Source organism: Spermophilus citellus (genome assembly GCF_964194105.1).
Source record: "Spermophilus citellus genome assembly, chromosome: 7".
Classification (NCBI taxonomy): Eukaryota; Metazoa; Chordata; class Mammalia; order Rodentia; family Sciuridae; genus Spermophilus; species Spermophilus citellus.
In genome coordinates this window covers 110,897,056-110,911,062 of record NC_138188.1, presented here as the reverse complement: position 1 = coordinate 110,911,062, position 14,007 = coordinate 110,897,056, and the positions used below count along the sequence as shown (strand labels likewise).

Genomic DNA, 14,007 nt, shown 5'->3' with positions numbered 1-14,007 from the left:
ACCTGGGTCCCTCCCGTGCTAGGCGAGCGCTCTACCACTGAGCCACAATCCCAGCCCCCTGAGGCTGCCTTTTGAACTCGTGTTCCTCCTCTCTTAGCCTCCTGAGCCACTGGGATTACAGGCCTGTGCCACCATGCCCAGCATATTCTTCCTTGTAATGATCTTTAAGACGGGGGGGGGGGGGGGGGGGGGGTCACAGAAGATTATATGTCTCTTTTGGGAGGGAGGTGGGATTTACTGAGGATTGAACCTGGGGGCATTCTACCAATCAGCTACATGTACCTCATTCCCCGCCACACCTTTTTTTTTTTTTTTTTTTTTTTTTTTTAATTTGAGCAGAATCTCACAAAGTTGCCCAGGCTGGCTTCAAATTTACCACTATACTCCTGCCTCAGCCTCCTGAGTCACTTAGATTACAGGGCTGCGCTCTGAAAGTAGGACTAAGCTGCCTCCCATTGGTAGAGAGCTTGCCCCAGGCATTTGTTCAGTCCCCAGCAGAGCAAAAAACAAACAAGCAAAATAATGACAAAAAAGAATTTTTGGGTGGTTGGTGAGGAGTAACTGAGCCAAGATACTGCAGAATCTGCCAGTTCTTTATCAGATCACTTAGGTTGCTTCATGCAGGCATTTTGAAAATAAAGTCAAGAGAAACAAAAGTTGTTTCAGGGAGAATATTGGAAATCCAGTTCATCTGAAGGGTAGATTAGCTGATTCCTGTATAGAACCACCATGGTTCTTGGAGTTGGGAATAGCATGTGTCATATCAGCTAACTAAAAATATATTTTAAAAGAAGCAGGATTGACTTCATTCATTCCTGCAATTACTTGGTTCACTTTCATATTCTATGGACCAGTAATATGATAAGTAACTGAGCTCTTTTTGGGGGATCAATAATTGTACAAATTTGACATGTACTAATTGTCACCAATAAAGGATTCCTTACTGGGAGGCGGGTCCTCAGCATGAGGGAGGCCCTGGGCTCAATTCCTAGCATCAAAAGGGGAAAAAAAAAAGTTACATATGAGGAAGCACATGAGAATAGAAAGGGCCGATATGTATATTTCCTTTACTTGTTTATTGCAATGAGCATGTATTGATACGTTACTTGTTATTTTATAAATAAAGAATAACTGGAAGAGTTTAATGACTCTTTACTGATTCTGTTATATATTTGATCACATTTTGTTCTCTTAGGAATTTTGAAATAACTGTCATATAACTCTAATATCTTGATACTGATATACTTCCTAACTAATGGATTTTTCTCTTTTCCAAGCTGCTTTTTAAAAAATCACCCAAAGTTACCACCACTTGAAAACAATCAATATTTTGGGAGATTTCTGCTAAATTTTATTACAATTATGTGTGTGATTAGTTTACTGTTTAAAAAGTAAACCTACCAATGTGTAATCTTCCTTTTTTATTCCTACTTATACCATTTTCCATTTTATTATATATTATGTATTTTTAGTGGCAAACAACCTATAATAGACTCTTAGAAATTTAGGGATTAGCTATTATGTTGACATATGTTAACATCTGCGTGTCTGTAAGCAGGTAGTTGGTATAAAAACTATATAATGGTAAGAACCTAATCATGAATTGTTTTTCAATAGAGATTCAAATATAGTAAACAGAGGCTAGAGGCATGTGGTTTAGTGATAGAGTACTTGCTTAGCATGTGTAAGGCCTGGGTTTCAAATGTCCAGAACTGCAAAGGGGGTGAGGGGAATGGAGTAAATAACCACAGTTTCTGATATGCAAAGACACCAACATACTTAAAATATTGTTTCTGTAAATTTGGGGAGGGTTTGCGTATTTTAATGCTATCAACCTTTTACATTTTTTTCAAGAATTAAAAAATATTTAGGGCTGGGGATGTGGCTCAAGCGGTAGTGCGCTTGTCTGGCATGCATGCGGCCCGGGTTTGATCCTCAGCACCACATACAAAGATGTTGTGTCTGCCGAGAACTAAAAAAAAAAAAAAAAAAAAAAAAAAAAAATTCTTTAAAAAAAAAAGGTAAAAAAAATATATTTATTTTTTATTTTTACTGTTTTCTTTCTTTCACTAAAATATTGATGTCAGATTTGTTTGTTTGTTTGTTTTTACTGTGCTGGTGATCAAACACAGGATTTAAATCATGCTATGCTGATGCTCTACTGTTGATCCATACCCTCAGCCCTGTTAATACTCCCAGTTTTAAGTTTTGTCCTAGAGTTAAACCAAAATACCTAAGATCAGGAGGTGAAATACACTTTGACAAATCAGCTAATGAGTAAACTGAACAGTCTTGGGCATAAATAATTAATCTGGCTTTAGCATATTGAGTATATGCTACTTGTCTTTCAAAGTATTCACACTTGGATAATTTTTTTAAAGGTATTTGTCACCTAAATCTCTATTTGGATCAGCAACACAGTCTGAAGTTGTACAAGAAGTCAGGAGAAACTCCACATCTAAGGTATGTTAATGCTGAAGACATTCTTGATTAGGCACATTTACTGATGGTATAGATTACTTATGGTTTCCTAACTTTTTTTAAAGCACTATAGTTAATGGAATATCCTTTTATAGTCATCTAGTCATCTTAGACTTACCTAAACCCAGGGATCAACAAATGTTTTCTCTCAAGGACCAGGTGGAGCTATTTTAATTTTTGTGATCAAAACAGTCTATGTCACAGCTATCCAATCATGCTGTTGTAGTTGGAAGGATCCATTGCCAAATGTAAACAGATGAGCTTATCTGTATTCCAGTAAAACTTTTGTTTATAAAAATAGGCAGCAGGCTAAGTCCATGGGCCATATTTTTCTGATCCCTGACCTAGATAATGAATCTCATAAAACTGAGTTATACCTGGTACCAGCTTCACAAAGAAGATTAACAAAGAAACAAAGCATGTAACAGCCTGTAGGTGTACTTCCTGTGGTCCTGGTAAGAAATATACCCAGTCAAAAGAATGATAAGTCACTTAGAGAAGAAGCCTCAAGCTGAGAACACTTTTAATCCTAGAACAGAGGCAGGTAGGTCATTGATCACAGGCCCTTTTTACTAAGTCATATGGCCTAATAATATGTGTGGCATTTCACCTTTATCAGATTTCCAGGTAAACAGAACCAGAGAGGGCTAGGGTTGTGGCTCGGTGGCAAAGCACTTGCCTCGAACATGTTAGGCATTGGGTTCTATCCTCAGCACCACATGAAAATAAATAAACAAAAAAGATATTGTGTCCAACTACAACTAAAAAAACAAAAATTGTTTTAAAAAAAAATTAGGTGGTTTCTTGGAAGGCTGAGACAGAAGGAATGAGAGTTCAAAGTCAGCCTCAGCAAAAAGCAAGGCATTAAGCAACTCAGACCCTGTCTTTAAAAAATGCAAAAAGGAAATTAAAAAAAAAAAAAACTTTAAAAAAATTCAAAAAGGGCTGGCAATGTGGCTCAGTGGTCAAGTGGCCCTGAGTTCAATCCCCGATACCCTCCTCAAAAAAAAAAAAAAAAATCTAGGTGGTTTTATACCACCAAACATGCAATGAGCATTTACTGTGTGCCAAAAAATAGCCAGGAATGGTGGTACAGGCCTATAATCCTAGTGATTCAGGAAGCTAAGTCAGGAGGATCCCAAGTTTGCGGCCAGCCTGGTTGACTTCTTGAGACCTTTTCTCAAAATAAAATAAAAAGGGCTGGGGTTCCAACTCTGGTAGAACGCTTTCCTAGCATGGGTGAGACCCTGAAACTGCCAAAAAGAAAGAAAGAAGAAAACTGAGGCACAGAGTGAAGACACTTGTTTCAAGTCTCTGAAGTAAGTAGTAGAGGGAAGAATTCAACTGACAGTTCCGCTCATACATGAACAGAGGATTTGTAGAAGAGGCATTGTAGGACTGGGATATTTTCCCCCACTGTTGTATTTACAGCAAAATTAGGTAAGCAGTCTAGAGTCTGGCCAGTTCCATCCACATTGGTTCATAAAAAAAGTGCTATCAGGAAGGATAAATGGAAAGCAAAATAGACAAAAGAATAGATAAAAAGTCACACACAAGATATTCTTTGTTCTGAGACACATTCTCCTCAAAGCCTTTCTTCTTAAGGCTTTCCCATTGTCAAAATTAATCCTAGGTCTTGACTTACCTAAGACCTAGAAGTGAGAAGAAGAATTATGCTGACTAAAGCAAGAGTTCTTAACCTAAGGTCTAGATGGAAGAAAGAGTATGTATTTTGTTAATTTGTAATTTTAATATTTCCTTTAATTTTGGATGCAGACAACGACCATAGTAATAGTATCTGTGACTTTGTTATCAGTAGAAAATGCAGCTATTTTCATGTCACAGTATATTTGTTACAGATCTCTTGAAATATTATTTATAATCATCTCTACTTTGATAGTACAAATTTTTGAACTTGCTACTAGCTCTTATTTAATGTGTCAATAGATGAACATTTGGTTTATTAACATTTTATCTGTTTTTGTTGTTGTTGTTTGTGGTGCTGGGGATTGAGCCCAGGGCCATGTACATGCAAGGCAAGCACTTTACCAACCAACCTATATCCCCAGCTTGGTTTATTAACATTTTAATAATTGGGTTACAGTATAAATTAATTCCCTTTGTAAGACTATGTATTTTAATTTTTATATTTGAAATTATTATTCTCAGAAGATGTCTGTCTAGAAGTTTTAACAAAATGCCTAAAGGAGGGTCCACAGTGCAGAAAGTGGCTTAAGAGGCCCATATCGCCATCTGTCTGAGCTGGTGACCTGTGCTGGGTTCACAAAATTTGACTATTCCAATAACTTAAGGAAACTCTGAAGAAAGCAAGCAAACACACAAAAGTACCTTTTCAAAATCTGGGGATGGCTCTGTGACCTTAAGGGTCCATGGAAAGAGAGCAAGCCACTGGAATTATTTATTCTTATAGAGGGGACACACAGGTGAGGTTCCATGGAACATTCTATCCCCAAAATGGCAAAGGGGTAGGATTACAAAGGAACAGGTGGGTGCATTTCAATCCCATCCGGTCATGGCCACTCCTGGAGCCACACCTTCCTTATCCAAGTGGAGGTAAGCCCAATGTATGCGGGGTACAATAACTATACAGTACCCCTTTACTCAGGACTTAAAGATGTGCTCATAGCTTCTGTCCAGAGAGACTCCTGACAGCCCCAGACTAGAAGTCCTTTGTAAGGTGAAAGAGTTCACACCATCCTAATGCCAGCTCTTGGCCATACATAGAATCTAGTTTGTGAGTTTTGATTTGTAGGTTTCCATGGGGTGAAAATGAATTAATGCTGTAATCTAAACTGGAATATAGAATTAACAATTATACTAAGAAAGAAGTAGGCCTGAGGGTGTAACTCAGAGGTAGAGAACTTGCATAGCACACAGAGATCCTGGGTTCAGTTCCCAGCACCGCAAAAAAAGAGGGAGGGAAGAAATACTTTGTTAGTAATACTTAACAAATATTCAGCTGTGGTATTAGATATATATTATGATTTGGTGTTTTCCCCTGTATACTCAGTATTTTTGTTTTCTACAGGAAATTGACAGAAGTCATATGAAGAGCCCTACAGGGCAAGATACAGAAATTGAAGAAGATATGCCAACACTTTCTCCTCAAATGTGCCTTGAAATTCAAGAACAAGGTACAAAGTCTTCAGTAGAGTCACCTATGCCATGGTTATGTGTCTATGATGCAGAACAGTGCCTTGAAGGAAAAGCCAAAAGATCAAACAATCATGATCAAGAGTTATATGTCTTAAAGTATGAAGGACCTAAAACCAAAGTACCCTACTTTAAAGAAGCTACAGTTAAGCCTTGTGGCAAGACAGAGAATGGGCGTACTTCATCAAATATGATACAAATAATTGGAGACAACCCAGTTGAGACAGAGTCTAGCCAACCAGACAGTAAAGGTGTTTCAAAAAGAAAAAGCCAGGAATCTTCAGTTGAAGCAGTCAGAGATTCATGCTTTTCTTTAAAAAGGAAGAAAAAGTTCTCAGAATCTTCTTCAGATCAAGAGGAAACAGAAATGAATTTTACCCAAAAACTGATAGATTTGGAGCATTTACTTTTTGAGAGACACAAACAAGAAGAACAAGACCGGCTATTAGCGCTACAACTGCAGAAAGAGGTGGATAAAGAACTACTGAAGCCAAACCGGCAAAAAGGATCCCCAGATGGGTACCAGTTACGTACTACATCCTCACCTCCACATAACTTACTAAATGGGCAGAAGAATTACAAAGACAGAAACTTCAAAAAGCAGACTGATGTAGAGCATCCAAAACCTCGAAGAGGCTCAAGAGATGAAAACTGGCAACCTTCTTTTAAAATCCAGTTGAACAGTTCGGCGAACGGAAAAAAGATGTCAAATTCTAGTAAAGAAAATTGTAATGTATCTAAAAGTACTCATTCTCTACAGCCTAGTAATTCACAGAAAAGTATTTTTCAGATGTTTCAGAGATACACCAAATAATGTGGGTGAAAGGAATGTCTTCTAGTAAAGCTGGACTGTGAAGCTCTCTTCTGTCATAGAATCTGTATAAATTTCACATTAATCTCTGTTGTCTAAGCATACTTATTATCTTTAAAGACTATGTGATTAAAAGGAAGCATATACAAATGTGTTTTCTATAAAACTCAAGTGATAAGAAAGGATCCCTATTCATTGTTAATAACTAACGTGTACTAAGTTTAACGGTCCTTTTGTATATACAGATGTGTTCACCAAGCCAAGAAGTCTTGAAGTGCCATTCTTTAAAAAAAAAAAAAAAAAAAGGAAAAAGTTTTATGGCCTTTGCTTGTTTTTTGTCATGAATAATCAAAACAAAGATTATACTATATCAGGTAGTTAAGGAATCTATGTAGAACATAGGGTCTAGATTTTCTTTCCCTTATATTTATAGAGCACTTGAAATATATCTAGATTTACTTTCCCTTATATTTATAGAGCACTTGAAATATATCTACCATACCAATTGAGTAGTTAATTTCCATCTCCAATTTAATTAAATTTTGAGCATTATAGCATTTTCTTCAACTTAAAATGGATTAGAATCAATATTAAATCAAGAGTTTTCTAGTAAATTAAAATTCAGTTGACAGAAAGGAAACTAGATTCTTTATGCATAAAGAAAGAGTTGGGATTAGACCAGTGGGATGGATTGGCAGTTTAGGAGCATTAGAACTGAATGGATGATCAGAAACTGGGTCCAGAATGGAGTAGCTGGTGTTATTTGCCAGAACATTCTCTCTTGTCATTTCTTTGCTGTAAATGACACTGAAAACATTTTGGGTTTACATCTTTTCACACCATAGTGTCCACTGTCAGAATCAAAATTAGTGGCCAGGTGCATTGGAGCAAGCCTGTAATTCCAGGGGCTCAGGAGGCTGATGTAGGAGGATCGCAAATTCAAAGCCAAAGCCAGCCTCAGTGACTTATCGAGACCCTGTCTCTAAATAAAATACAAAAAAGGGCTGGGGATGTGGCTTAGTTAAGCGCCTCTGGGTTCAATCCGCAGTACCAAAACAAATTTGTTTTCTTAATTTTTGGAAATTCATACTTCTATTAAGTGCTGTTCCAGAAGAAAAGGGAATTTGCTATAGGAGAGTCATATGACAATGTCTCATGTTTTGAAATTTGAAACAACCATGAGTTTATTTCTTTATACTATCATTTGTATTGATACTTTTCTTTGTGCTTGTGGGTAGTAATAGAATGTATATAGATTTTGCTCTCTTACCCCTGAAAGTTAAATCAGAAGCACTGAATTTCATTTGTGAAGTTTTAGAGACTAATGATCTTAATTCTGCTGCTAATTTTAGTTTTTTCTTTTTCAAAAAAAAAAAAAAAAATGCCCTCTGAGTAATGATTGTGGTAAGATGAGGTATAGTCAGAAACTAACCAAATTTGTCTAAAACAGATTAAAATCTGTCTTATCAAATCAGAATTTTTCTAAGAACAATTCACTTGATGTTTTAATGTAGACATTGTTGGAACTCCTTGAATTAAAACTTTCTTGAAATGTTCTCTGATCAAAAAGGAAATCAATAAAAAATAGCCCTTGAGCTGATGCTGTAGCTCAGTGGCAGAGCACTTGCCTGGCACATGTGAGGCACTGGGTTCGATCCTCAGCAACACATAAAAATAAATAAATAAAATAGAGATATTGTGTCCATCTACAACTAAAAAAATAAAATAACCCATGTTGCAGTATTTATATATTTAACCACTTATTTGCCTTTGAAGAAGTCTTCTTGACTAGAGTTGGCTTTAAGATAAATTTTAATTTCTCTATTAATCTTTCTGTTCTTCCTACCACATATGCATTTTTATTAGAAATTAATAAATATTTTGTGCCAGTCATATTAGAATGTAACATTTTTTTCCTATCATTTTTGTGGGATATGAGCATGTTAACTTCTCAGGGAGTACTAAAGCTGTGCAGATATCATGAATTTTAAGAGTTATTAAAATTAAAATGGACAGTATATTTCACTATACTTACACAGAAATTGGCTACATAAAATGCATAAGTTCTTTATAATAAAACTATCATAAAGCTGGATATGGTGGAACATGCCTGTAATCCTAGTGACTTTGAAGGCTGAGTTAGGAGGATCACAAGTTTGAGGTCAGCCTCGAACAATGTAATGAGACCCTTTCTCAAAAAACAGAAAGCACTGGAAATGTAGCTCAGTTATTAAGTGCCCTGGGTTCAATCTCTGGTACCAAAAATAAAAAAGTGAAACCTACCATAAAGAAAGTTGAAAGACAAGGCAAGCTGGGGGAAGAAATATTTTCAATTCATCACAAAGAGCTAATTTCACATATATATAGTATCTGTCAGTTCATTAAGGTGAAGCTCAGTGGCAGAGCACTTTCCTACTATGTATGAGGCTCCTGGTTCCCAATTCCCAATGCCACACACACAAAAAAAGACTAACAAATCTGCGAAAATTAGAGACACCTATGTTCCCAAGAGACGATATACTCAGGAAGCATAAATGTCTTTTTTTTTTTTTAAGAGTGAGAGAGGAGAGAGAGAGAATTTTTTTAATATTTATTTTTTAGTTCTCGGCGGACACAACATCTTTGTTGGTATGTGGTGCCGAGGATCGAACCCGGGCCGCACGCATGCCAGGCGAGTGCGCTACTGCTTGAGCCACATCCCCAGCCCCCATAAATGTCTCTTAAATATGTGAAAAAGGTACATAATATCACATGTCTTTCCACCCTTCAGATTAGTAAAGATGAAGTATTTTCTCATTTTTGTGTATGTATGTGGTGCTTTTTAATTTTAGCAAGAATGAGGGAAATGGGCATTGTTATGCATGCATTGCTTGGTATGAATAGATAATTGAAAATCCCTATGGAGGTAAACTTAGCAGTTCTGCCTCTTGGGTTTTCTTAAAGCTGGTCTCATATGTGTGCTGAATGACATGCATATAAAATTTTTGTGATGGCATTGTTTGAAATAATAAGTTAGAAACAACCTTAGTATTCATAATAGATATTCAATAAATGATGGTACAATGGAATACTATATAGCAGTTTTAAAAACTATGAAGAGAAGAATAAAATAAAAAATACACAGTGTACAATAGCATATATAGTATGTGATCATTTGTCCAGAAAATAAAGTAAATTTATATGTATTTCCACAAAATACAGAAGGACTGGGTGCAGTGGCTCATACCTGTAATCTCAGCGGCAGAGGAGGCTAAGGCAGGGGGATTGCAAATTCAAGGTCAACCTCAGCAACTTAGTGAGGCCCTGTCTCAAAATACAATATAAAGGGCTGGGGCTGTAGCTTAGTGATGAGTGCTTGCCTAGCACATGTGAGACCCTGGGTTTGATTCTCAGCACCGCATAAAAATAAAGGTCTATTGACAACTAAAAAAAGTTAAAAAAAAATATATATATATATATATAGAGAGAGAGAGAGAGAAAAGAACGGGGAGGTGGTTCAGTAATTAAGTGCCTCTAGAGTTCAAGCCCCAGGACCAATTTTTTTTTTATGTGTATATATGTATACACATACGCATATGTATTTGCAGGAGAAACAATTATAGTGTTACCAGTGGAGAGATGAGTTGAGAGAAGTAGAATAATTTTATACATGTTCTTTTTTACTTTTTGAATTCTGAATGATTTAATATTTCATTTAGTCAAAATAGCTTATAAATGTTCTTAAAATATTACAAGATAAAGGAAGCTTATAAATCTCAGCCTGAACTACTTAGGTGGCCCTTTTGTCTTTTGTTTGTTAATCAGGAAAGTTTATTCAGTGTGAAAAAAAATAGCACTGAAGGTAATTTTTTTTTTTTGCCTTAATATGGAGTTTTTAAATTATCTGAAAGCAGAGCTTATGCTTTCCAGATAGGGCTTTAGCAGACTCACAATTCTGATATGAATGAGAAAAGCCAGATACAAGTGTAAAATTGTCTATTTTAAAAGCACTAATGAGCAGGGTGGGGTGGAGTGCTTGCCTCATACGCATGAGGCCCTGGGTTTGATCCTCAGCACCATGTAAAAATAAATAAAAATAAAGATATTGTGTCCATCTACAACTAAAAACATTTTTTAAAAAAGCACTAATGAGCTACTGAAACTAAAGACTTAAAAGGCTAACACTACAGAAAGGGGAGCTTAAGAAATACAAATTGATATGTACAACCACCTTTTCTCTGGTAGCATGATGATATTCTAAGTATAAGACAAGAAATAGGGACGCTGCTAATGAACAGAGAAACTGACAGCTCTTGGCCATCTCCTGAGACTGTGGAGTACCTAGGAGATTTGAGGGTCATCTACCATGTGACTGGTTTCCCCATCAAGAAGACTGCAGGGCTGGGGATGTGGCTCAAGCGGTAGCATGGGTTCGATCCTCAGCACCACATACAAAGGTGTGTCCACTGGAAATTAAAAAAATAAACATTAAAATTCTCTCTCTCTCTCTCTCTCTCTCTCTCTCTCCCTCTCCCTCTCCCTCTCCCTCTCCCTCTCCCTCTCCCTCTCCCTCTCCCTCTCCCTCTCCCTCCCTCTCCCCCTCTCCCCTTCTCCCCCTCTCCCTCTCTCCCTCTCTCCCTCTCTCTCTTAAAAAAAAAAAAAAGACTGCAGAAGACTGCTAAGCAGAAGCTAAAAGTGGGAGACTGAAAACCTCTAGTGAAAGGCACAGAGTTGTTATCAGGTTCATTGTGCTGATAAGACAAAATAGTAGAATTAGGATCTGCCAGTGGAAGGAACTCTATTGAACAGAACAGATTCTCAATGGAAAGCCCCATAAGGAGTCTGCAGGCCATCCCAACGGCCAAATCAGACATGCTAACTATTTCTAGGGCCAAGAATGATTTTTTTTAAGTTGTAGATGGACACAATACCTCTATTTTTATGTAGTGCTGAGAATTGAACCCAGTGCTCCACACATGCTAGGCAAGCACTCTACCACTGAGCCACAACCCCAGCCCAGGGCTGGTAATTAAACTATGAAAACAAGGGCACATAGAGCAGGAGGGAAAGAGAGAAAACAATTCCCTTATTGATTTGGTTTCTACCTGTGTGACTTTGGGGCAGCTACTTAACTTTCATTGCCTCCATTTGTATAATAGAAATCATAAGGTCACCAACAGAATTGCTATGAAGAATTAAGGGAATTAATATGCTTGGAGCACTTGGCTCAGGTAGTAACAAAAATGATCCTCCTGGTTAACCTCCTCTCCCACTAGTCCATCAGTCCACTCCTTTCTTTTAAATATTTTTTTATAAAAATATTATGTGGTGCTGAGGATAGAACCCAATGCCTCACCTGTGCTAGGCAAGCACTCTACCACTGAGCTACAACCCAACCCCCATCAGTTCACTTTTGGAGGTCACTTTTTGGATTGATCAATGACTTCATGCTCCCATAAGTCCTCAGATACAACATCCAGTAAATTGTAGTTATCTTTCATCTATTGATCATTCCTCTCACCTCTTCCCAGCCAGGTCACAAGAGACTTTGCTCCAAAGAAAACCAACTCTCAAAATTTCTGTGACTTGCACAAGTTTTTATATTAGCCCAAATATGTGGTATGAATAAAGTTGTGCAAAATGTACACTAAAATTTTTGAATTAAAAAGATTGGAGCCAGGCACAATGATACAGGTCTGTATTCCCAGCATCACAGGAGGATGAGAGAGGAGGATCACAAGTTCAAAGCCAGCCTCAGCAATTTAGTGAGACCCTGTCTCAAAAACAGTTGGGGATGGGGTTCAGTGGTGGAGCACCCCTGGGTTCACAGAGTGCTAGGAGTGTGGTTTAGTGCATGAGATCCTAGCTTTGAGAAAAAGCAAAGCAAAACAAAACAACAACAAAAAAAAAAAAAACAGAAGAGGATTGGGGAGTTGAGCCACCCCAGTACTACATGTTTACCCATTTCTTCCTGTGTAAAGATCATAATAATCACAATTTAAAATTTTAAGGCTGTGTCTGGGGGTATAGCTCAGTGATAAAGCTCTTAACTAGCAGGCACAAGGCATGGGTTCAATACCCAATACTACAAAAATAATAGGTACATTTTGAGTACAATTTTTCCCCCTAGAATATTTTTCTCTTGTCTTAGAAGGACTTGAAGGAACATAGACCCTGAGTTCAATGGGTGGGACTTAAAGAATCCAGATTTCTTCTCCTTTTACATTTCTCTTCAACTTGACTTATGTGGTCCCAGGCTGCAACAAATTAGGATCCATTCCTGAGATTTCAATTAAGAAGGCTCACTCTCAGGGATCATAAATTGAGTCTGTCCTACCCATCATTTGTATCATTTATATTAAGAACAATAAAAGGGTCAGACATGGTGGCACATGCCTGTAATCCCAACGACTCAGGAGGATGAAGCAGGAAGATCAAATGTTCAAGGCCAGCCTCTGAGGTCCTAAGCAACTTAGTAAGACCCAGTCTCAAAAAATAAAAAGGGCAGGGATGTAGCTCAGAGGTACAACACCCCTGGGTTCAATCCCCAGTACCCCCCCAAAAAAATTTTTGTCTCTTTTACTTAAGGTTAAACTAAAAATTTTTCTGAGTTCTAGGATCAGGAAGGGAGGTCTGCTTCCTATTCAGTTATATACTAACAAAGGTAGGTTATGCTGGGTATATTGATCAGGGTCCAGTTAAGAAAATAAAAACCACAGTATTTCAACAGTGGGCTTTCAGCATAGGAAATTAGTTATACAGGTGATAGGACAAAAAGGAACACTGAAATAAGCCAAAGATGATAACTTCAGAAAGTGGCTGCCACCCTCAAAGCTGAGAAATAAAAAGGTCATTTTTATTTTTGATTACTAGAATGTAGGAGCTTAGAGTATGGGGTAGGTTGGACCCTGAAGCCTGGGTATGTAGACATCTGAGAAGGAAACACCTCCCAGTTGCTGTTGGTACTTCCTAAATGGCCCAATTAGTCTATCTCTAGAACTAGAGTTGAAGGAATTTGGAGGTTGAGTCAACTACCACTGCCTGAGCTATACTGGCAGGAATATAAAAAAAGAAACTCATTAATAAAATTTAGTAGGAAGCCAGCTGGCAAAGGACTCTGGGATTTTTTTTTAACATCACAGCAGAATTTAGAATAGCAGGTTGGAAATAAGACATGGGGGTAGGAAAACACATCAAAGATGTTTTCCTTTAACAGATTTTAGACTAATATATCCAGAAATTTCTAAGGCAAAAACCTGGAAGCTTCTATCTTGACAAGATGGAGTAGTATTATGTGTGGGGAAATGATGCTTATCCAAGGGGGGTGGGTCATGAACTGAAATTGATTTACATGCACGTATGAGTTTGTCAGGATGAACTCAAGTATTATGTATAACTATAAAGCTCTATTTTTTTTAAAAAATATGCTTATCCATGAATTCCCAGGAGAGGTCAAACCTCATTAAAGATCAATGGAAGAAAAGTGGAGAACCTTCAAGGACCTGTAGAAAACCCAATTGTTTAGTTTCTCTTGCCCTGATTAAGACCAGAACTGATGATTC

At 37.4% G+C, this 14,007-nt stretch overlaps 1 protein-coding gene across 3 annotated transcripts in view; it reads left to right on the top strand.

The window, feature by feature from the left end:
* Window positions 1-6,616, top strand: part of RNF168 (ring finger protein 168) — a 33,913-nt gene extending 27,297 nt beyond the window's left edge. For all 3 annotated transcript variants that reach the window (XM_081302003.1, XM_081302002.1, XM_081302001.1), the window contains 2 exons: window positions 2,382-2,463; window positions 5,531-6,616. In XM_081302003.1, the coding sequence (XP_081158129.1) occupies window positions 2,382-2,463; window positions 5,531-6,469 (1,021 nt within the window). In that variant the 3' untranslated portion in view covers window positions 6,470-6,616. The remainder of the gene's footprint in view (window positions 1-2,381; window positions 2,464-5,530) is intronic.
* The last annotated feature ends 7,391 nt before the right edge of the window (window positions 6,617-14,007 follow it).